Genomic DNA, 25452 nt, shown 5'->3' with positions numbered 1-25452 from the left:
GCCTCGTTGCCAGAATATGAGTTCTTCTTTAGCTTGAGTTTCAGTTCCCCAGGAGCGGACTCAACCCTCCAAGTTTCGGTAGTTACTGGTCCTTTTATTCTGGATGTGTGGGTCCAACCCCTTTCTGCTGTTCTCACAGCTGCTTCAGTAGTAAGTAAAACAAGGTATGGTCCCTCCCATCGGGGGTTCAATGATTCTTCCCTCCAGGTTTTTATTAAGACCTTGTCTCCTGGTTGTATCTTATGAATAGCAAACCCCAGTGGGGCATTTTGTGCTAAAATTCCCTTTTCCCTTAATTGTTGTAGTTGTTTCCCTGTCATGATCACATATTTCTGGCTTTCATAATTCTCTATCAAAGAATAATCTGATGGCATTCCTTGGGAATACGGCATTCCATATAACATCTCATAAGGTGAGATACCTGTTTCACTATGGGGCATAGTCCTAATATTCAATAATGCCAATGGCAAACATTTTATCCAAGACCGTTGGGTTTCAGTCATTAATTTAGCCAATTGTTGTTTAATCATTTGATTCATTCTCTCAACTTGTCCTGAACTTTGTGGATGCCATGGAGTATGGTATTCCCATTTAATGCCTAGGGCTGCGGTTAAGTCCCGTAACACCTTAGATGTGAAATGTGTCCCCTGGTCAGAGTCAATACTCCCTACCAACCCAAAACGCAGTATTATATTTTCCATCAACATTTTAGCTACCATAGCAGCAGTTGCCCTCGCCACAGGGTAGGCCTCTACCCAATGGATTAGTTGATCCACTATCACCAACAAATACTTATATCGTCCTATTTTCAGTAGCTCAGTGAAATCAACCTGTACTCTTTCAAATGGCTTATATGCGATCCTCCATCCCCCAGTAGGTGCTTGCCTCACACTTTTCTTATTTATCTTCTGACATGTTAGACACCCTTGAGTAATTTGCTGAGCAATCTCATATATCCCAATGCACCCGTAAAATTTTAAAAACTGATCGCTCAATGCTCGAGTTCCCCAATGGGTTTGCAAATGCATCCGAAATAGCAGCTTCTTTGCTCAACTCTTAGGCAGTATCTCTCTGCCATCCACCAGGATTCACTTTTCTCCCTCCTGCTCAAAAGATTGTAATAATTTTTCTGAAGTTTGTTCAAACAGGTTAGGAGACTCAGTAAACCCCTGTGGTAGTACTGTCCATTGTAACTGCTGTCTCCTTCCTGTTTCTGGGTCCTCCCATTCAAAAGCATGCAATAGTCACAATAGTTAGCAGTTATTCTGAAACCCCCCAGATATCAGAGACTCAAGGTTTACCCTCAAGCCCTCTATTGACACGAATTGCTGAAACATTCCTTACGCAGTACTCCAGGTATGGCCTCACCAATGCTGAGTAGAGGAGAAGGATCATCTTTCTTGACCATCAATACTTTGCCTAATTCAGCCAAGAATACCATTAGCCTTCTTAGCAGCATGGGCACATTGCTGACTCCTGTTTAAATTGGTGTCCACTAGGTCATTTTCCACAGAGCTGCTTTCCAGATGGGTAGTCCTCAATGTGTACTGGTGCCTGGGGTTGTTCCTCCCCAAGTGCAGGACTCTACACTACTCCTTGTTGAATTTCACGAGATTCTTGTCAGCTCACCTCTCCAGCATGTCAAGGTCCCTCCGGATGGCTGCACAGCCCTCTGGAGAGTGAGGCACTCCCTCCAGTTTTCACGTCACCCACAAATTTACTGAGGGTGCACTCTACCCCAACATCCAGATAATTAATGATGATGAACTAGACCCAGTTTTGACCCTTAGAGTACTCTGCTTGTTACTGGCCTCCAACTAGACTTTGCACCACTGACCATGACCCTCTGGGCCCAGCCGTTCAACCAATTTCTAATCCATCTCGCTTGCTGCTCATCCAACCCATACTTCAACAGCTTCTCTATGAGTATCTTATGGGAGATAGTGTCGAAGGCCTTACTGAAGTCCAGGAAGACAATATCCATTGCTCCCCCCTCATCCATCAGGCCAGTGATGTCATTATAGAAGCTTATCAGGTTGGTCAGGCATGACTTTCCCTTGATAAATCCATGCTGACTACTGATGGTTTTCTTGCTGACTACTCCTGATGATATTCTTGCATTCCTGGCAGTGGTTTCCAGAATGAGCTGTTCCATCACCTTCACAGGGATCGAGGTGAGGCTGACCAGCCTGTAGTTCCCTGAGTCCTCCTTCTTGAAATTAGGAGTGACATTTTCCTTTCTTCAGTCTTTGGAAACTTCTCCCAGTTGCGACGATCAAGCAAAGACAATCGAGAGCAACCTTGCAATCACATCTGCCAACTCCCTCAGCACTCATGGGTGCACCCCATCAGGGCCCATGGACTTATGAATCACAGAATCACCAAATCACAGAATTGTCTAGGTTGGAAGAGACCTCAAGATCATCAAGTCCAACCTCTGACCTAACACTAACAAGTCCTCCACTAAACCATATTGCTTAGTTCTACATCTAAACATCTTTTAAAAACCTCTGGGGATGGTGACTCCACCACTTCCCTGGCAGCCCATTCCAATGCCTAACAACCCTCTCGGTAAAGAAGTTCTTCCTAATATCCAACCTAAAACACCCCTGGCACAACTTTAGCCCGTACCTGTCATCCTGTCACCAGGCACATGGGAGAATAGACCAATCCCCACCTCGCTACAGCCTCCTTTAATGTACTTATAAAGAGCGATAAGGTCGCCCCTGAGCCTCCTCTTCTCCAGGCTGAACAAGCCCAGCTCCCTCAGCCACTCCTTGTAAGACTTGTTCTCCAGACCCCTCACCAGCTTTGTCGCCCTTCTCTGGACTCACTCGAACACCTTGATGCCCTTCTTGTAGCGAGGGGCCCAAAACTGAACACAGTACTCAAGGTGCGGCCTCACCAGAGCCGAGTACAGGGGGACAATCACTTCCCTAGCCCTGCTGGCCACACTGCTTCTTATACAAGCCAGGATGCTGTTGGCCTTCTTGGCCACCTGAGCACACTGCTGGCTCATATTCATCCGACTATCCACCAATACTCCCAGGTCCTTCTCTGCATGGCAGCTTTCCAACCACTCATCTCCCAGCCTGTAGCTCTGCTTGAGGTTATTGCGCCCCAGGTGCAGGACCCGGCACTTGGCCTTGTTGAACTTCATACAGAATATCCATCAAAGATGCATCTTCCTTGATTCAGCCTTTCTGCCTGGCCTCTGGGGCCTGGAATTCCTGAAGGCCAGTCTAGCTGTTAAAGACAAAGGCAAGGACTGGATAGCCTTAGTGAAGACTGAGGTTCAGTACCTTGACCTTTCACTGTCCCGGCTAACCAGGTCTCCTGTTTCCTTCTGGAGAGTACCCGCAATTTCCCTAGACTTCACTTTTATCACTGAGATACTTGTAGAAGCCCTTCTTGTTGCCCTTAATGTTCTTAGTCAGATTCAATTCTATCTGGGCATTATCTTTCTTAACTCAATCCCTGGCTGCTCAGATAATCACAGAATGGTTGAGATTGGAAGGGACCTCCAGAGATCATCTAGTCCAATCCCCCTGCTCAAGCAGTGTCACCTAGAACATGTTACACAGGATTGCATTCCGGCAGGTTTTGAACATCTCCAAAGAAGGAGACTCTACAATCTCTCTGATAAGCCTGTTCCAGTGCTCTGTTACCCAAACTGTAAAGAATTTCTTCCTCATGTGGTGATGAAATGTGCTGTGGTTCAATTTATACCCATTACCCTTTGTCCTATCACTGGCCACCACTGAAAAGAGTTTGTCCCCATCCACTTTACGTTGTCCCCTCAGGTATTTGTAGAGGTTGATGAGATCCCCTCTCAATCTCCTCTTCTCTAGGCTAAACAGGCCCAGCTCGCTTAGTCTTTCCTTATAGAACAGGTGCTCCAATCCCTTAATCATCTTTGTGGCTCTATGCTAGACCCTTTCTAGAAGTTCTACAACCCTCTTGTACTGGGGAGCCCAGAACTGCACACAGTATTCCAGCTGTGGCCTCACCAGTGCTGAGTAGAGGGGGAGGATCACCTCTCTCGGCCTGCTGTCCACACTCCTCTTGATGCAAGCTAGGATCCTGTTGGCCTTCTTGGCCACAAGGGCACACTGCTGGCTCATGGTTAACTTGTTGTCCACCATGACCCCCAGGTCCCTATCTGCAGAGGTGTTCTCCATCAGGTCAGCCCCCAACCTATACCAGTGCCTGGGTTTGCACCTCACTAGGTACAGGACCCTGAACTTGCCCTTGTTGAACCTCATGAGGTTCCTCTCTGCCCAACTCTCCAGCCTGTCCAGGTCCCTCTGAATGGCTGTACAGGCCTCTGGTGTGTCAGCCACTCTGCCAAGCTTTGTATCGTCCACAAACTTGCTGAGGGTGCACTCTGTCCCTTCGTCTAGGTCATTGATGAGTAAGTTGAATATCACTGGACCCGGTATTGGCCCCTTGGGGACACCACTAGCCACAGGCCTCCAACTAGACTTGGCACAGTTGAGCACAACCCTCTGAGCTCTGCCATCCAGACAGTTCTCTATACACCCCACTGTCCACTCATGGATTCCACACTTCCGGAGCTTGCCCAGGAGGATGTTATAGGAGACAGTGTCAAAAGCCTTGCTGAAGTCAATGTAGACAACATCCACTGCTCTCCCCTCATACATCCAGCCAGTCATCTCATCGTAGAAGGCTATCAAGTTGGTTAAACATGACTTCCCCTTGATGAATCAGTGTTGACTGCTTCTGATCACTTTCTTTTCCTTCACGTGCTTAGAGATGGCCTCAAGGATGAGCTGCTTCATCACTTTTCCAGAGATGGAGGTGAGGCTGACTGGCCTGTAGTTTCTTGTATTTTCCTTCTTGCCCTTCTTGAAGACTAGATTAATGTTGGCTTCCTTACAGTGCTCAAGCACCTCTTCTGTTCTCCAAGACCTTTCAAAGATTATAATAGAGATAGGCTTAACAATAACACTCGCCAGTTCCCTCAGCACCCTCAGGTGCATCCCATCGGGGCCCATAGATTCATGCTTGACTAAATAACCTCTAACCCAATCCTCTTCAACCAGGGGAAAGTCTTCCTCTCTTCAGGTTTTCTTTCTTGTTTCCAGGCTCAGAAGTGTGTTGGGGATAGCCTTAGTGAAGACTGAAGCAAAGAAGGCATTCAGTAACTTCACCTTCTCTGTATCTGCCGTCACCAAGGCACCCGCCTCATTTAGCAGTGCACCCACATTTTCCTTAGTCTTCCTTTTGCTGCTGCTGTGATTGAAGAAGCCCTTCTTGTTATCCTTGATGTGTCTTGCTATATTTAATTCTAACCGGGCCTTGGCCTTCCTCCTTGCATCCCTGCATTCTCTGACAGTGTTCCTATATTCCACCCAAGTGGTCCGTCCCTTCTTCCACATCATGTACACTTTCTTCTTCTGTTTAAGTTTTCCTGAGAGCTCCTTGCCCATCCACGCAGGTCTCCTGCCCCCCTTGCTTGACTTCTTTAGGGATCCACCGATCCTGAGCTTGGAGGAAGTGGTGCTTGAATATTAGCCAATTCTCCTGGGCCCCCTTTCTCTCTAGAGCCCTGTCCCAGGGGATTCCTCTAATTAGAGCCCTGAAGAGGTCAAAGTTATCTCTCTTGAAATCCAGGGTTGTGGTCCTACTTATTGCCCTGCTTCCTCCTTGCAAGATCTTGAACTCCAACATCTTGTGATCACTGCAGCCGAGACTGCCCTCAGCTTCACGTTTCCAAATAGACCATCTCTGTTAGTACGAGGTCCAGCAGAGCCCCTCTCCTTGTTGGCTTGCTTACATCCTGCATCAAGAAGTTATCTGCAATGTTCTGCAGTAACTTACTGGACTTTTTGTTCTGAGGTGTGTTGTCTCCCCAGCATGTGTGCGTTTACATAGAGGCATTTGAGTTGGACTCCCAATGCATCTGCCTTTCTGGATGGGGCAACTATAATGCGTCCATGTGGGCCTACAGTAGCTCTCCTGTTAAGCTCTGGGCATCATTTGCCGGCTCTGGTGTTCAGCTGCTGTGAGTGGGATAATGTCTCTGTATTCTTCTCAGGTTACCTGTCCTTGCTTCCACCCTCTTTAGGCTTCCTTTTTGTGTTTGAGTTTGGTGAGGAGCTCCTTGTTCATCCATGGCCTGATACCCATGCAGGTAGTCAGACATTGGAACAGGTTGCCCAGGGAAGTGGTGGAGTCTCCATCCTTGGAGGTGTTTAAGGAAAGGTTGGACCTGGTGCTTAGGGATATGGTTTAGTGGGTGACATTGGTAGTAGGGTGATGGATGGACCAGATGATCTCAGAGGTCTTTTCCAACCTTAATGATTCTATGATCTTTCCTACCACCTCACTACTTACATCTCATATGGTCCATTACTGCCTTTTTACTTGCTTAGCTTGCTGTCTAAACTGCTAAAAGAACAGCAAAAGTGGTAGTGGTCAGGTTGGAGGAGTTGAGACTTTAACAGTAGAGCTGCACACTTAATCTGGAAATGTGGGTTCAATGTTACTAGTGTAATCAGTTTTACTAATCATTAAATGTTGCACTGTCTGTCTTAATACTAGCATACCAATCGGAAATGTAGAATTAAATTGCTTAGGTAGGAAAGAAAGGAAATTAAAAAGCAACAACTGTTGATGGATTTTTGAAACAGCAAGGAGGCTATGACTTGCTGCAGCTGAGCAAACCAAGCTACCAGGACAACTATGAGAAGTTCCCATGACAGTGTTCCCACATCGTCCGACTGAGGAATTTAGAAAAATATTGTTGCCAGCAGCTGGCTTCAAGGACAGGATCTACGTGACTGCTAATCACAAGGGGGTTGTTTTCTTGCAGTTGTTTGTCTGAGTGCTTTTGACCAATAATCTTGTGTGAGACACTATCCACCCCTGTTAAGTTTGCTATAAAAGTCAGGCTATTCAGGTAATAAAGAGAGAGCATGATCTGACCATACTAGTGTCTGTCGTGTTTTCGGCCGTTCTTCCTGCAAGAAACAAACAAACAAACAAACAAACAAAAAACATTATTAAGAAAGAATAGGTCCAGCAAAGTGTATTGTGGCTTTATGTGATCCTTCTTGAAACATCTTTCAAAGTATCAAAAGAGGAGTTTAAATACTATTTTAATAAGAGGTATTTAAGTGTGAATGATAATTTTTAAAATAAATCAGAAGAATAGTGAAAACAACAAAAAAAGTCAGTTTGCTGTTTTCATTAGAATTGTGGACTTGTACACATAACATGCACCCAACAATCCCACTTCTCTAGAAAAAATAGAACAGTTACTGGAGCAAGAAGTGGAGGCTTTTCAATAAAATAACTTTTATAGGGAACATTAGAGGGAAGAAAACTTACACTTTCAAATATTAGGTGAATATAATAGAAATAAGCAAATTTTAATGACTAATCAAGGACTGATGTACAAGTTTCATATAATGCTATATTTGCTGTTTTTCTAGTGGCCAAATGTAAATCTAAGGAACTATAAAGATGAACAATTGCACAGGTATGTAAAAATTGCGTATACTTCCTTTGAAGAAAGAAATTTGAAAAAACTTTTTTTAATATTGCAATAAGCTGTTTCTTGGATATGTCACATTTCTAAAACTTAATCTAGAGAGAAGCAGCAAAAATGGAAAATCTAGATTGCAAAATTTGCTTTAAATAAACAGGTTTTTAAGATTTAGTGGTTTCTTTTCAGTGCACAGACATTTTATATATCTATTCACTAAACAAATATTATACAAGTTCTACAAACTCCCTATTTAATTTTAAATCTTAAACTATTACCTCTCTCATATTTAATACATTAGTGTTTGATGTTAACACTTGACAAATTTTGATGGAATAGGCCTATAGTTGTACAATACTATCATTATAGCTTTCATCAAAACCAAAGATAAAGTTGTTTCTAGTTACTATTAATGGGGAGGAAAGCATGTATGACTTGAAACAAAGAAAAATACCACAACAGTACAACTCTGGTTCCTTTCTTGTCTAATGGCCTTAAGGTATTTATATTACTTTTATGCATGTGGAGTAATCATGTTACTAGTTCTTGGATGTCACTTTTAACATGCATTTCAGAAACTGATTTGATTTAAATAAACTATTTTGAAGAGTAGTTCTGTATTGGTTAGGCATGTGCTCTGATTTCAGCTGGGACAGAGTTAATTTCCTTCCCAGTAGCGGTTACAGTGCTGTGTTTTGGATTTAGGAGAAGAATAATGCTGATAACACACTGATGTTTTAGTTGCTGCTGAGCAGTGCTTACACCAAGCCAAGGACTTTTCAGCTTCTTGCTCTGTCCTGCCAGTGGGCAGGCTGGGGGTGCAGCAGGAGCTGGGAGGGGACAGACACAGGACAGCTTTTTTTTGGTATAGATTCCTTCATTTCAGAGATGATTAATGCAGTGTGTGTACATGTGTGTATATACTTACATACACACACTCATACATATAAAATGCAATCATATTTTGGCAGGGGGGTTGGACCCGATGATCTCTTGAGGTCCCTTCCAACCCCTGCAATTCTGTGATTCTGTGATTCTGTGATATATAAATGTGTGTGCTGCTAATAATATATATAATATGTATGTCACTAATAAAAGAATAAATTGTACTTCATTTGACAAGTTTAAAGAAGCTCTCAGATTTCCTTTATAATTGATTCTGTATTTGGACTTGGGATAGTGGTTTACTCTCACTTTAGCTAAAGGCAGTGCTTTAGTTAAGCTTTCTTAATACTTGACATATCTACCTTCAGATATAACATTGTGTTCTTTTAAAGCACAAATTTGTGTTTATTTTTTGACTAAGAATTGGTAGGGGTAAACTCTGCTGAAGATTTATTTCTGCAGTGAAGAATTCAAGCTATATTGCTCAGCATGTTTTCAAAAAGTCTATAAGTCTGCATTTGTTATCTCTGTGTTATGTTCCAGAAATGCTAAAGTGAGATGAATGAAAATGCTGTTGCCATATGGCCTTTTCCTGGCAGAATGTATTTTTCATAGTAGCATTAATTATTATAGCTGAATAAAAGTCATGTCACATAAGCATTAAGACACTTTTTTTAGCTCTTTATAAACTCTAGATAGTCTTTGAAATTCACCACAGGATAAGTTACAGCAAAATAAATTATAAACACAAGAGTAAGAAGGAAGCTATGACTTTTAAGAGCATAGAGATTTTGAGTTCCTTTGCTTATTTTAAGTCATGACAGAAAATCCTTTATAACACAGTACAGCTGCATCTCTGAAATCATGTCTGGATAGACTCATTACTAATACCTGCTACTCTCTTTTTATAGCTTCTGAAAATTTATTGCCAATAAGCTAATTTAGTGACAAAATATCTTTTATACTGGCATCATTTTATACTGTGAGGGATTCCTTGTCTTACTGAAAAAATAACAAATTATTTTTTACTTTCCATAGATTTGTAAGGAGATTGCTATATTTCTACAAGCCTAGCAGTAAACTGTATGCCAATCTGGATCTGGACTATGCAAAGGCTAAGCAGCTCACTACAGTGGGTTGTCAGTTTACTGAATTTCTTCTTGAATCACAAGAGGTAAGAAAGTTTCAGCTACAAGATGAGATAATATTGCTGTATGCACTTAAATTAAAAACCTTAATTTTAATAAAAACTTCTGTAGGCTTTGGGTGTTAAACCTAAAATGTTCAGCATAATTAAGAAATATAATTTAAAATCCTGAATTGTCCAGATGAGACACTGGGGAGATAATTGTGTTTAAGTAGTTTTATTAAATGCAACTTAATGGTGTGTGTGGTGTTTTATATTTTTTTTTCCTTATTTTTTTAGGTTTTGCTATGTATATTTGTCCTTTCTTTACCTTCTTTCTTCTTGTGTGCTAAAGACTTTTGTGCCTTTGGCTAGAGGACCGGGGAAAATGTCATTGAACAATCCTTTTCCTGGAAAGAATAGAATTGGTCCTAATATGTCTCCAAGCTAAACTCCTTTTATTTGCCTTGAAATCTATTTTAGTCTGAATTGTTTGCCAGTCAGAATTTCTATTTTGTGTCTGTATTGTACATTTTAAGAAACTTAAAAAGACAGAGTTCAGTAAAGAGACTACCAGTTCTGTTGCTAATAAATGCTGTTACTCTTTGTTTTGTTAGGATGGACAAGGTTACCTGGAGGAATTGGTTAAAGATATTGTACATTGGCTCAATTCTTCATCAGGAATGAAACCTGAATGTAGTCTTCAAAATAATGGGTTACTAAATACCCTTAGTCAGCATTACTTTCTGTTTTTTGGTACTCTATCTTGTCACTCTCATGGAGTCAAAATGCTTGAAAAATGTAATGCGTTTCAGTGGTGAGTGTTTTTATTCTGTTTGAATTGTGCTTACAGGTATAATCATTACAAAACTTGTAAACTGTGCATGAGTACCATTGTCTATAAAGCCGGAAACTTCAAAATTCCTGTGATTGGTTCAAATAGAGACTCCACAATTGTGGGGTGTTGTTCTTTTTTGTTGTTGTTTGGGGGGGGGGGGGGGGCTGGGGGGGTGTTGGTTTCTTTTTTTCTTCCTTTTCTTCCTTTTCTTCTGAAGAAGATAAAATCCAGACAGTTTTACAGTGTTTTAGAATGAGGAATTGTTCACAAAGCTTCATGAATATTTTTGCACTCATAATCACTAATTCAAGTGTGCTGACACAACAGTTACAGAACAATTATAAAATTAAAGTGTTTTTTTTCCCCATGTAGTTTAATGCATTATTCTGTCCCCCTTTGACTCTAACAGCCGCAACAGTTTAAAGTCACTCCACTTGATATGGGAACTTACTTTGTATTCTTCTGCATTTATAGAAATGAAAGACTTATTCAGAGTACTTGTTTAAATTATTTGTTGAATAAATAAGTGAATTCAACTGGATTAAAATACTGATATTTTTTCCCCCTCCACCAGTCTTCTTAATTTTTGTTCTTTGAAGAACCAGGATCACTTGTTAAAACTGACTATTTCTAGTTTGGATTACAGCAGAGATGGTTTAGCAAGAGTCATCCTTTCTAAAATCCTGACAGCAGCAACTGATGTAAGTTTGATTCAATTTATGTACCATTGTTATTTGCCACTAGACATTTATTTTGTTATTCAAGATGTGTGACTTCATTTTTAAGATATTATATATACAGAAAGGTTTATGTATTTAGAGAAATGAAACTCCTATTTGTGTAGCTCTTGAATTCAATGTGGACTTCACACCTTTTACTGTATTTGTGCTCAAGATATTAAGTCGTTCAAACAGAGGTTTCTCTCATTTATGAAAGGGGTTAAAGTCTTTAAATGCATAAACCAAGTGTAAGCCAAGTATAACATTATTGTATAGTTTAGTGAAGACATTGTTTTCACAAACAGAAATGTATACGTATTTCTAGCAGTAATAAGCAGATTAATCTTCTAGTGATGGATGCTGTTTTGATAACTATTGAGATCACTGTGGTGGAACTGAGGAAAAGCTATAACTCCTGGAATGAAGGGGTGGTTCAGAAATAGGCAACGGGATTTGTACTTTTGAATCAAAGAAAGTGAGTAGAAATAGCACGCAGACTTGTGTAGACTTAGGAAAGGAAGCTCCTGAATTAAAAGCTCAGGAAACTAAAAGAAAAGAGAAATCAATCAGGTGTAACATAGTAGACAAGCAAGCACTGATGTCAAGGAAATGACGAGTTAGATTTAAGCTAACTAGAAAAAAAGCTTTCAGTAATTCATGGAGAGCTATTTTTCTGTCAACTGGACAAGGCAGAATATATTCTAGAGTGGAATAAGGTAGATTCTAGTTTTAAATGTCTCACTGTATTTAAGAAAAGGAAAAGAAAAGAAAGAAATCAAGGATGTTTCTCAGATGCTACCAAAGATGTTATGATTCTTATAAGTAAAGAGAGGGGTATGAAGGTAATGAAGAGGGTTGGGTTTGAAGGAATACCTCATTGAAAAAAGAGGATGAGACTCCCTACTGACGAATTTTTAAGTAATTTTTTAATGAAGTGATGACTTTGATATCCTTTTTCCAAAGGTGTTTTATGCCTAATCTGAACAAGGAAATAGGCATGAACAAGTTATGAGGACCGTGTCTTTATTTGATTTCTGAGCCCCTGTTAGATGGCTGCTAGTTAAGAGCAGTTTACTGTGGAACTTCATTGAGCTGTTTCTAATGAAATTTTGTGTCAGTAGGTACTGACCCCCCAACCCACATCCACCCCTCCACCAACCTCACAGGTATTTTTCCTTCATAAAAAAATAAAAAGACTAGACAAGAGGGAAGAGAACATCAATATTTCAGTCACTTCCAAATGCAGATGGTTAACAATTAGGAAAAAAGTCCAGGCATGCTGTCACAATCTCTTCAATGAGGTATATATTTATACAGATAATTTTATTAATTTTCTTATGAATTAATGTCTGTGTTTTAGATTTTGGGATATATTTCTTGATTCTGATATCTAAGATATAATGACTTAAAAATTCTAGGGAAAAAAAAACACAGCGTATTAAACTCTTGTCCTGGTTTTGGCTGGGATAGAGTTAATTTTCTTCATAGTGGCTGATATGTGCCATGTTTTGGATTTAGGAGAAAATGCTGATAACACAATGATGTTTTAGTTGTTGCTGATCGGTGCTTACACTAAGCCAAGGACTTCTCAGCTTCTCATACGGCTCTGCCACCAAGGAGGCTGAAAGTGCACAAGAAACTGGGAGGGGACAGAGCCAGGACAGCTGACCCAAACTGGCCAATGGTATATTCCATACTATATGACATCATGCTGAACAATAAAACAGAGGAAAGTTGGTTCGGGGGGAGGGCATGGCTGCTGCTCAGGGGTCTGACTGGGCATCAGTCAGCTGGTGGTGATCAATTGCATTGTGCATCACTTGTTTTGTGTGTGTATATATATATTTATTATGATTTTCCCTTATTTTTCTGTCCTATTAAACTCTCTTTATCTCAACCCACGAGTTTTACCTTTTTTCCAATTGTCTTCCCCATCCCACTGTTGGGGTGTGAGCAAACGGCTGTGTGGTGCTTAGCTGCCTGCTGGGTTAAACACAACAGGTATCACTAGCTGGAAGCAGACTGGCTTGAAATGGGGTGCAGATACTGTCTGAACATACTATTCTGAGCATATAGATAGTCAGAAAGCAGTTGAGAGCTACTGCTGCTGTTAACAATGATAACTAAAAATACAAATTCCACTAATCTGTAGTTTGGTGTAGTGAACAATGGGTACTAAACACTTGTATTTTAAACATGAATAGAATAGTTGTCACTCTCCAGCACCATAGAAATTGATCATTTCTGGATATCCCAGGTTACACATTTCAGCTCTGGTCTGTTTGGGATTGTGTAAAGGAATACAGATCATGATCTGAAGTTTGATAAGCTTCTCTGGTATTACCTTGAGATTTTAATAGCAAACCTTGATGGATTTCGAGGTTGAACTCCTTGGAGAAAGCTAAGAAAAACTCTACATGTTCAGAAACTTAAGAAAACAAATGTTGGAGTTCAGACCTAAATAATTCATAGCATTGTAATAAATGGCTAACTCCCAAATAGGGTTACAATCAAATTTTACAATTTATTAAAGGGATAGAGGTAAGTAAACAATGCTGGGTGTGCTGGGAGTTTCTGCTCCACCAAGACGCACACCAGTTACATCAGGCAGCTGGTTTTTATGCTCCTAGGCTCCTACATATTCATTATTACTTCTAGAAAAGGCAGGGTTATTATAATTAGTTCCCGGAATCCGAACCCTACCGAGAGTAGCCCCACCAAAGTCGTGCATGCCTGACGTGGCAACTTGCTTTGGTTATATCCAGTAAAGAGTTACATATACATGAAGTTTCCCAATACACTTATACATATGCATAACCTGTCCCTTTGTGAACAGTCCTCCTTATCTCAGACCCCTTGGTTAAAGTCCGAACCATGAGGTTGTTTTGACCTGGTTCTCGGGGTCCGAGGGGTTCCTGTTATCTGGAGGTCTAAGCGCAGCACAGGCACAGTACATTGCAAATGTAGCACATATTCATTCTTAATCAATCGCTCTCTAATTTCTAATTCCATGTTTCAGCTGCAGCATACTTGCTCTCTTCCGGATCCACGGGTATTCTACTATTAACATTAATGTTCAAAGCCTGACAGACCCAGTCCTCCGTGGACCCAAATATCGGCCAAAATACATGGGGTCTTAAAGGTTCTTTTGGTCATTCTATCATATAATACTGGACCATTTTTAATTTCACTCCTTCATTTTCTGGGGCCCCTATTGTTCCAGTTTCTAATCGTTATTCCTAATGGACTTTCTGGTGGTATGTCTGGTAATTTGCTCCCTTTCTTCTGATCCTTGGTCTTCAATTCTGTCTGACCCATCTAGGAATTTTACTATGGCAATTCCCACAGCCCTTGGTTACCTTAGTAAGAGTGTCTTGCAGGGGGTTTAGGACCTATCACCCACCCACGAATCCTATAGGAATCGCTTCGGTCCTTCACCGGCCAAGTCCCTCACGGGAGACTGGAACCGCGGTTAGAAGACCTCCACACTCGCTTCGGAACTAAGTTCCGTCTCAGTCACACTCTTACACACACAGGCAACCGAATCCCACCCAACCGAACAGTATACTCCTTAAACACTTAAGACTCCGTCGTCTTTGTTCGGATCTTCGCGCGCAGAATTACGGGCAAAATACAGTGCTGCAGCCGGCAAGGGAGCTCATAAAAAAATCAAAATCTTTGCTTACCTTTATTCAGGTTCAAGATGGCATTAATCCCGACCTGACTCGAACAGGAGCCACCAAATGGTGGGGTGCCTCTTCTTCTGAATCAGAATTCAGGAACCAAAGCCATCCCGGATGAGCCCCCATTTGTAATAAATGGCTCAGTCTTCAAAATAGGACTATAAACAAAGTTTACGATTTATTAAAGGAATAGAGGTAAGCAAACAGCGCTGGGTGCGCTGGGAGTCTCTGCTCCACCAAGACGCACACCAGTTATGTCAAGCAGCTGATTTTTATGCTCCTAGGCTAATATATGTTCATTACTACTTCTAAAAAAACAGGGTTATTATAATTAGTTTCCGGAATCCAAACCCTCCTACTGGAGCATGCGTATCAGTTTCCGGTGGTCCCTCTGGGGGTCTCTGGGGGTCTCTCGTGCTGAAGGCTCATAGTCTTCCTCCCTCTTGTCCTTCTCCTTTGTCCAACTTGGCTGTATGTCAGAGACTTGTGCAGCGTCCCCTGCAAGCTTTGTCTTTTAGCTGTTCTTCAGCTCTCCCTGTCTCTTTAATCTCCTGGCCAGATATCAGAGACTTGCATAGTGTCCCATGCAATAGTCATAATAGTTAGCAGTTATTCTGAAACCCCCTAGATATCAGAGACTTCAAGGAAAGCCTACAAATACATTTCCCTTCAAGCTCTCTATTGACACGAATTGCTAAAACATTCCTTTGCAAGATACAAGAACTATATACATTAACCACTGTTTTTCTTAGACTTGTGGTTATACAAGGGTATGTAAGACAGAAGGTCACATTCATCATACCATGTGGCCCTAGCATTGTTCCATACTGACACGAATCAAATGAACACATTTCACAATCCCCCATCTCCTTTTTCATGGTATTGATTCGTGTTTTCCTTTCTAATCCATGTCAATACTTGCCAAATTGATACCAATTTTGGATCTTTGTTTTTATTATCATCAGGGAATGGGTTTTCTCTTTCCCTGGTTCTGGGTCAACGGGTACCGCAAATATTTGCATTCCTTGTATAACTGAGTGTATTAGTCTGGTAATACAATCATGGAATTATTAACAATCCTCCACATATCCCCAATACAACCACCCTTATTTTAGCAAACCAATCACCACCCATAAAGCCCCCTTTCATAATCCTTTTAGATCGATTCCATTCCAAATTTGAACTGGGACATGTGCAATTTTCTTCATTTCTTTTACAAGTTCATTTACAGCTTTTCTTTCTGTCGTGATTTAACCCAGCGGGCTGCTAAACAACACATGGCCATTCGCTCACCTCCCCTCCTCCTTCTCTGGGATGGGGGAGAGAAACGGGAAAGTGAAGCCTGTGAGTTGAGATAAAGACAAGAAAATAATAACAATAATAATGATGACAATAATGATGATAATAGTACTTCTAGTAATAATGTGTACGAAACAAGTGATGCACAATGCAATTGCTCACCACCCGCTGTCCGATGCCCAGCCTAACCCCGATCAATCTGGCCCTCCTCCTGGCTCTTGCACCCCCAGCCTGCCCGCTGGCAGGGCAGCATAAGAAGCTGAAACGTCCTTGGCGTGGTGTAAGCACTGCTTGGCAACAATTAAAACATCAGCATATTATCAGCACTCTTCTCATCCTAAGCCAGAACATAGCATTCTACCAGCTACTAGGAAGAAACACCCTCATCATCAATCTCTAAACAGCAATTACTAAGGTTAAATTTTCCTCCTTCTTGTGCTAGTAAATAATCCAAAGGTAGGCAATTTTGATACAAAGCAGTTCTCATCTTGGTATTTTGCTTTGCAATTATTCCAAGTGCATCTCCGGTTTTATTTACAACTATTTCTATTACAGCTTGTAACCTAATTATTCTATTAAGTATATATATATAGGAGTCCTATAGCCCCAGGATCTGTCTTCTGCCCATGTAGCTGAATCATAATAGGCAAACGCCTTCAATCAAGGGGTTGGGCCTGCTTTCAGGGTTGATTCGGGCTTGTGTTACCGTTCAGCTTGTCAAGGTGATCCAGCTCCTGGAAAACGAATCACAATTTTATATGGGTTTAAAAAAAAGGTTCTTATGTTATTTTCTCAGGACAACCTGACCTTAGTGTGGGAGAAGTCCGGTCAAGGCCCTCTCACTCGGCGGTCAATACCCATAGGGGTTGCTTCCCTCGGTAGACCATACGCACCGCAGTGGAGGGTCCTGCCCCGGTCTTGCCTTCTCCCTTTCCTCCCTTCAGGCTTGTCCCCTTTATTTGGCATCCTTAATTCATGCAGAGCCTCGTTGCCAGAATATGAGTTCTTCTTTAGCTTGAGTTTCAGTTCCCCAGGAGCAGACTCAACCCTCCAAGTTTCGGTAGTTACTGGTCCTTTTATTCTGGATGTGTGGGTCCAACCCCTTTCTGCTGTTCTCACAGCTGCTTCAGTAGTAAGTAAAACAAGGTATGGTCCCTCCCATCGGGGGTTCAATGATTCTTCCCTCCAGGTGTTTATTAAGACCTTGTCTCCTGGTTGTATCTTATGAACAGCAAATCCTAAAGGTGGTGTTTGAGCCATCATTCCAATTTCTCTTAGCTCTTGTAATCTCCTTCCAAGAGTAATTATATATTTCTGGATGCTACGATCCTCAACTAAATTGTTCCCTGGAGGCATCCCTTGAGAATAAGGCATACCATATAACATTTCATATGGAGATAATCCAGTCTCACTGTGTGGTTTAGTTCTTATGTTTAAAAGTGCCAATGGTAAGCATTTCGTCCAGGGCATTTGTGTCTCAATCATTAATTTAGCCAATTGTTGTTTTACTGTTTGATTCAGTCTTTCTACTTTCCCTGAGCTTTGTGGGTGCCACAGAGTATGGTATTCCCACTGAATACCTAATGATTGACATAATAACTTTATTATTTTAGAAGTAAAGTGTGTGTCCTGATCAGAATCAATGTACTGGATTATCCCATATCTAGGTATCAGGTGTTCTAATAGAATTTTTAACCACCATTTGTGCTGTAGCTCGTGCTACGGGATAAGCTTCTACCCATTGTGTTAAATGATCTACTATTACCAATAGATATTTTATCCTCTCTACTTTGGGCAATTCAGTGAAATCAACTTGAACTTTCTCAAAAGGCCTATAAGCTGTTTTTTTTTGTTTGGTTGGTTGGTTGTTTTTTTGTGGTTTTTTTTTTTTTTTTGGTGTTTGTTTTTTTTGTTGTTGGTTTTTTCTCCCTCTCGTGGCTGCTTGTCGAAACACTTTCTTATTTATCTTCTGACAAGTTAAGCAACGTTGTGTAATTTGCTTTGCTATCTAAAAAAAAACTCTGGGGGTCTCTCGTGCTGAAGGCTCATAGTCTTCCTCCCTCTTGTCCTTCTCCTTTGTCCAACTTGGCTGTATGTCAGAGACTTGTGCAGCGTCCCCTGCAAGCTTTGTCTTTTAGCTGTTCTTCAGCTCTCCCCGTCTCTTTAATCTCCTGGCCAGATATCAGAGACTTGCATAGTGTCCCATGCAATAGTCATAATAGTTAGCAGTTATTCTGAAACCCCCTAGATATCAGAGACTTCAAGGAAAGCCTACAAATACATTTCCCTTCAAGCTCTCTGTTGACACGAATTGCTAAAACATTCCTTTGCAAGATACAAGAACTATATACATTAACCACTCTGTTTTTCTTAGACTTGTGGTTATACAAGGGTATGTAAGACAGAAGGTCACATTCATCATACCATGTGGCCCTAGCATTGTTCCATACTGACACGAATCAGATGAACATATTTCACACTACCCCTCCTCAAAGGAAGAGGAGAAGAAAATATAATGATAAAGGGCTCAAGGCTTGAGATAAGGACAGGGAGATCACTCACCAATTACCATTATGGGTAAAGCAGACTCAACACAGGGAGATTAATATAATTTATTGCCTATTGCAAACTAGAGCAGTGAGAAACTAAAAGCAAACTAAAAACTTCTTCCCCCTCATCCATCCTCTTCTACCTCTTCCTCCCGTGTGGCAGGGGAATTGGAAATGGGGGCTTTAGTCAGTCCCTAATGCTTCATCTCCGCCACCCCTTCCTGGTCACTCTCTTCCCCTGCTCCAACATGGGGTCCCTCCCATGGGATGCTGTCCTTCTCAAGCTGATCCTACATGGGTTTCTCACAGGCAGCAGCTCTTTGAGAGTTGCTTCAATATGGGTCTATACCACAGGGTCCATCTGTCAGGAGTAAACTGCTCCAACATGGGTCCCCCATGGTCAGCAGTTCCTGCCAGATCACCTGCTCCTGCATGGGCTCCTCTCCATGGGCCCGGAGTTCCTGTGAAGGCTCTTCATGGGCCACATCCTCCATCACAGCAGGTCCACCTGCACCACCATGGGCACCTCCATGGGCTGCAGCGTGGAGATCTGCTCCGCTGTGGTACAACATGGGCTGGAGGGGGACAGCTTACTTCACCATAGTCCTCTCCACAGACTGCAGGGGAAGTTCTGCTCTGGTACCTGGAGCACCTCCTCCCCCTCCTTTTTCACTGACCTTGGTGTCTGCAGGGCTGTTTTTCACTCCTCGCTCTCCCAGCTGCTGTTGTGCAGCAGTTTTTTCCATTTCTTAAATATGCTCTTCCAGCATCCCTCATCAGCTCAGCTGTGGACAGCAGCAGGTCCCTTCTGGAGCTCTTTCCTGAGGTGGGGCAGCTTCTGGATTCTTCTCACAGAAGTGAACCCTGCAGCCCCACTCCTACCAAAACATTGCCATGTAAACCCCATACAGATACACTGATGCCTTCTCATGTCAGTGATGTTTTATGGTGTGGTGGTTCCACTCGTAAACCCACTACATATGGTGTCAGCCTGAATTATGACTGCTGAGTTCTAATACTTTAAATTCCTGGTCTCTCATCTATATGTGGATATAGCAATGTCTAGGGAAAGATCAGAGATCAACTATTTTTTGGCAGTCTTTTGAAATATAGTGAATAGAAATGATCAGGATATCTCTTCTCAACTGCCTACCATTGACAGATTCTGTAAGTAAAAGTGCAACCTTTCCTGTATGTGCACTGCTTTGGGTCAATAATCCTTAATATCAGAATTAGTTGTGCAGTCAGTTGGAGCAAGTCTGTAACCATAGTAATCTCAAAGCTTAAAAAAGAGAAGGACTTGTGGGAGATGTGGTTATCGGGAACTGTCTTGGGCAGAGTGACCAAGAAATGGTAGAGTACTCTATTCTCGGTGAAGTCAGGAAGAGGATCAGTAAAACTGCTGTCTTGGACTTCCGGAGGGCAGACTTTGAGCTGTTCAGGACACTGGTAGGGAGGGTCCCTTGGGAGTCACTCCTGAAGGACAGAGGGGTCCAAGAAGGCTTAATGCTCCTGAAGAGAGAGACAACCGCTCTCTCACTCCTCCTCCCCAAAGGGAAAGGGGGAGAAAACATGATGTAAAGGGCTCAAGGGTTGAGATAAGGACAGGGAGATCGCTCAACAATTATCGTGACGGACAAAACAGACTCAGAGTAGGGAGATAGTAAGATTTATTGCCTAACAGGCTAGAGAAATGAGAAACAAAGGAAAGAAACCAAAAGCACCTTCCCCCCATCCGCCCTCTTCCACCTCCTCCCCCAAGCGGCACAGGGGAATGGGGGAATGGGGGTTGCGGTCAGTCTATAGTACTTCATCTCCGCCACTCCTTCTCGGTCACTCTCTTTCCCTGCTCCAGCGTGGGGTAGCTCCCACAGGATGCAGTCCTCGATGAACTGATCCTGCGTGGGCTTCCCACAGGCAGCAGCTCTTCAAGAACTGCTCCAAATATGGGTCCGTACTACGGGGTCCATCCATCAGGAGCACACTGCTCCAACCTGGGGCCCCCACGGGCAGCAGCAGCTCCCCCCAGATCCCCTGCTCCTGCGTGGGCTCCTCTCCACGGGCTACAGGTCCAGCCTGGAATCTGCTCAGCCAGGGGTTCTCCACAGGCTGTGGGCTCCATCAGTGCAGGTCCACCTGCACCACCGTGGTCTCCTCCACGGGCTGCAGCGTGGAAACCTGCTCCACCATGGTACACCATGGGCTGCAGGGGGACAGCCTGCTTCACCATGGTCCTCACCACAGGCTGCAGGGGAACTTCAGCTCTGAGCCTGGAGCACCTCTCCCCCTCGTTCTACACTGACCTTGGCGCCTGCAAGGCTGTTTCTCACTTTTCTCTCTCCCAGCTGCTGTTCCCCAGCTGTTTGTTTGTCCCCCCACACACACACACACTTTCTTAAATATGCTCTCACAGAGGCGCAAACAATATTGCTTATTGGCTTGGCTCTGGCCAGCAGTGGGACCCTTATCTAACATGGGGCAGCTTCTGGATTCTTCTCACAGAAGCCACCCCTATGGCCCCCCTGCTGACAAAATCTTGGCACGTAAACCCATTACACAAGGTTAAAAAAAAAAAGTTTCAATAGATATCTGAGAATGTAAACACTTTGGAGAGTGAGACAATTTCAACCCATACAAATTGATTTTTTTTTTTTAATTTCTTATTCTAAGATGGTCAGAAATTGTAATCAGCTATTCTAAGGACAAAATCTTCTGAATCTTTCTGGAGATCAATTAGTCAGTCCATGAAAAAGTCACTGTAACAGCAATCTACTTCCAGGCAATGGCCAGACAAAATAGAAAGGCTGCAATACCACATCCAAATAAAAAGGAACTGATTATTACATCCAGCACCAAGTAGGGAATTACGTAAAACTGCTACCTTGGACTTCCGGAGGGCAGACTTGGAACTGTTCAGGATGCTGGTAGGGAGGGTCCCTTGGGAGTCAGTCCTGAAGGGCAGAGGGGTCCAGAAAGGCTGAACGCTCCTGAAGAAGGAAGTCTTAAAGGCGCAGGAGCAGACTGTTACTGTGTGCCTTAAGACAAGCCGGCGTGGAAGAAGACTGGCATGGCTGAACAGGGAACTTTTGCTGAGTGTCCGGGAGAAAAAGACTTTATGTCCGTTGGAAATAGGGACAGGCAACTCAGGGACAGTACAAGGAAGTTGACAGCATATATGGAGTAAATCAGAAAGGCATGAGCTCAGCCTGGCCACAGTGGTAAAGGATAACCAAAAATGTTTTTATGAATACATTAACGGTAAGAGAAGGAGAGTCTCCATCCTTTACTGGACGCAGGGGGGAATGTGACTACTAAGGATAAGGAAAAGACTGAGGTTCTCAATGCCTTCATAACATCTGTCTTTACTAGTCACACCACTTATTCTCGAGGTACTCAGCCTCCCAACCTGGAAGTCTGGGACAGGGAGCAGAAGACACCTGCCCCCCCCCCCCGATTCAGGTGGAAACAGAGACCTGCTGCTCCACCTGGACTGTCACAAGTCCACAGGGCCAGATGGAATACACCCAAGAGCCAAGGGTGCTGAGGGAGCTGGCGAATGTGATTGCTGGGCTGCTTTCCATCATCTATCAGTGGTCGTGGTCATTAGGAGAGGTCCCAGATGACTGGAGACTTGCTAATGTGATGCCCATCTATAAGAAGGGTTGTAAGGAGGACCCAGGGAACTGCAGGCCTGTCAGCCTGACCTTGGTGCCAGGAAAGGTGATGGAAGAAATTATCTTGAGTGCAATCACACAACGTGTGCAGGACAAGCAGGGGATGAGGCCCAGCCAGCATGTGTTTATGAAAGGCGGGTCCTGCCTGACCAACCACATCTTCTATGACCAGGTAACCCACCTGGTGGAGGAGAGAAAGGCTGTTGGGGAAAAGGCCCATCCTCTTTAATATTTTTATTGATGATTTGGATGAGGGAATTGAGTGCACCCTCAATACGTTTGCAGACACCAAGTTGGGGGGAAGTGTTGAGGGACCTGGACAGGTTGGGTCGATGGGCAGAAACCAGTGGGATGAGGTTCAACATGGCTAAGTGCTGGGTCCTGCACTTTGGCCATAACAACCCCATGCAATGCTACAAATAGTTCATACTATAACAAAATAACATCTTCATAATTTGGTTTCTCTGAAAATACAGTTTGGCCAATTTCTACTCCTTGGCCTGTTGCGGGTTAAGGGTAGGAATTTCCCTGGCTCACAACACTCTTGGACCTGTAGCATATCCACACTTACAAGAAAGATCAGAAGTAAGCAGTCAGAGCTCTCCAGAATGTTCAACCTCTATTCTCTGAAGAGCAAAGCAGCAACTATAACTTTCCAAAATGACTAAAAACATGCTTCTAAGTTTTAATTTTAAAAGTGCAGATGGTTACACACCCAAGGTAATCCTCTACAAAAACTATGCTCGCTATATGGACAGGAAAGACACAAGATCACCCAGTCAGTCTCTGGCATGCCACTGAAAATGGAAGACGTACGAGGAACGGCTGAGGTCACTGGGCCTGTTCAGCCTGGAGAAGAGGAGGCTGAGGGGAGACCTCATCACAGTCTACAACTTCCTCGTAAGGGGTTGTCAAGAGGCAGGAGACCTTTTCTCCATTAACACTAGTGACAGGACCCACGGGAACGGGGTTAAGCTGAGGCAGGGGAAATTTAGGCTGGACGTCAGGAGGGGGTTCTTCACAGAGAGGGTGGTTGCACACTGGAACAGGCTCCCCAGGGAAGTGGTCACTGCACCGAGCCTGTCTGAATTTAAGAAGAGATTGGACTGTGAACTTAGGCACATGGTCTGAACTTTTGGGTAGACCTGTGCGGTGTCAAGAGTTGGACTTGATGATCCTTAAGGGTCCCTTCCAACTCAGGATATTCTATGATTCTATGATTCTATGATTCTAAAATGAACATTTATTTCTATTTGGTTGCCTGATATTGTGGGTAGTAACTTGGAACAGAGTAACGTGTACTCTGCAGAAATGCTACCATGTCCCATTTTAACACTTCTGTAGCAATGACATAATGAGGCTGCCCAGTTAGAATGTGCATCAAAAACATTTTATTCTACACACGTATGAAAAACTGTAGTTAGAGCAACTTTTCTAACATTGTCTTCCTTCTGCAGGGAAAAACCCTTGTTTCTAGAGCCAGAAAAGTTTAAGGAAAACCATCTTTGTAGTGCTTAGCAGAGCAGCCAGGTGTTTCCCAGAAGCTTTGCTTCAAATTACTCATTTGCTAGTACAGCGGGGAATCTAGCAACAGATCTACAACACAAGGAGAACACAACAGACATTTCTACTATCAAATCGATCATATGAATACAACAAGCTATCTCGCTCACAGTTGGATGATATCAACAGTCCTCTGTGCTTCCCCTTCTCAGGGAGTTGTAGAGAGCAACAAGGTTCTCTCTTATCCTTCTTTTCTCCAGACTAGACAACCCAACTGTCCTTAGCCTCTCCTCACAGGACACGCCTTCCAACACTTTTACCAGTTTTGTTGCCCTCATATACCTTTAACAGCTACCCAGAGCCGTGAAGCCATTTGGTAGCCATTTTGTAATGAGTGTCTCTGAACAAGGAAATCATTTCAGTAGTCAGCTTAGCATTAGAAGGTGAGTAACATTTTTGGATGATTATATACAACAAAAACATGAGTGAAGCAATATAAATCCAACCCCCCTGCCATAGGCAGGGATGCCACCCACTAGATCAAGTTGCCCATGGACTTGTCCAACCTGGTCTTGAACACCTCCAGGGATGGAGCATCCACAACCTTTCTGGGCAACATGTTGCAGTGCCTCACTACCCTTACAGTGAAGAATTTCCTCCCAATGTCTAGTCCAAATCTATCTTATTTTAGTTTAAGACCATTCCCCCTTGTCCTATCATTATCTACCTGATAATGGATGGAGTCCTCTTCCATCTATTTTATAAGACCCCTTTAAGTATTGAAAAGCTGCAAGCAGGTCTCCCTGGAGCCTTCTCTTCACCAGGCTGAACAGCCCCAACTCTCTCAGCCTTTCATCACAGAAGACGTGCTCCAGCCCCTTGATCATTTTTGTGGCCCTCCTCTGGACTCGCTCTAACAGATAAACATCCTTCTTGTGCTGGGGGCTTGTGGTGATTTTACTTAGGTGGGCAGCCAAGTTCCACCACGGCCGCTCTCTCACTCCCCCCTCCTCTTTGAGGAGGGGGGAGAAAATACGACACAAAGAGCTCAAGGTTTGAGATCAGGATGATTTAATTAAAGGGAAAGGGAATGGGAAAAAAAAAAAAAAAAAAAAAAAAGAAAAAACAACAACAACAAGGCCACGCGTAAGCAGAGAGGGAAAGGAAAAAAAAAAAAAGTTATTCTCTACTTCCCATCAACGAGCGATGTTCGGCCACGTCCTGGGAAGCAGGACCTCAAAACACATAACAGTTGTTCAAGAGGACAGCCCCCTCCCCCATGAGAGGCCCCCTTTTATTGCTGAGTGTGACATCATTACATAATTTGTTATGGAATATCCCTTTGGTTGGTTTAGGTCAGCTGCCCTGGCGATGTCCCCTCCCCATCACTTGCCCACCCGCAACCTGCTGGCTCTTGGGGGCTTGGAGGGAGTCCTGATGCTGTGCCAGTACTATGCAGCAATAAACACAACACTGGAGTGATACCAGTGCTGTTCCAGCTACGAGTGCCGAGTACAGCACTGTGTGGGCTGCTTCAGGGAAAGCAATTCTATCCCAGACAGACCCAGCACAGGGCTCCAGACCTGGACGCAGTACTCTAAGTGGGGCCTCACAAGGGCTGAGTAGAGAGGGACAATCACCTCCCTCGACCTGCTAGACACTC

At 43.1% G+C, this 25452-nt stretch overlaps 1 protein-coding gene across 2 annotated transcripts in view; it reads left to right on the top strand.

The window, feature by feature from the left end:
* Positions 1 to 25452, top strand: part of LOC116501375 (rapamycin-insensitive companion of mTOR-like) — a 99002-nt gene that overhangs the window by 23954 nt on the left and 49596 nt on the right. For both annotated transcript variants that reach the window (XM_032206891.1, XM_032206890.1), the window contains exons 15-18: positions 7461 to 7507; positions 9437 to 9572; positions 10142 to 10341; positions 10937 to 11063. In XM_032206891.1, coding sequence (XP_032062782.1) covers positions 7461 to 7507; positions 9437 to 9572; positions 10142 to 10341; positions 10937 to 11063 — 510 coding nt within the window. The remainder of the gene's footprint in view (positions 1 to 7460; positions 7508 to 9436; positions 9573 to 10141; positions 10342 to 10936; positions 11064 to 25452) is intronic.

This window comes from Aythya fuligula, chromosome W (genome assembly GCF_009819795.1).
Source record: "Aythya fuligula isolate bAytFul2 chromosome W, bAytFul2.pri, whole genome shotgun sequence".
NCBI classification, from domain to species: domain Eukaryota; kingdom Metazoa; phylum Chordata; class Aves; order Anseriformes; family Anatidae; genus Aythya; species Aythya fuligula.
Note: the sequence above shows the minus strand (reverse complement) of the source record. Positions and strands in the feature narration are given on the sequence as shown.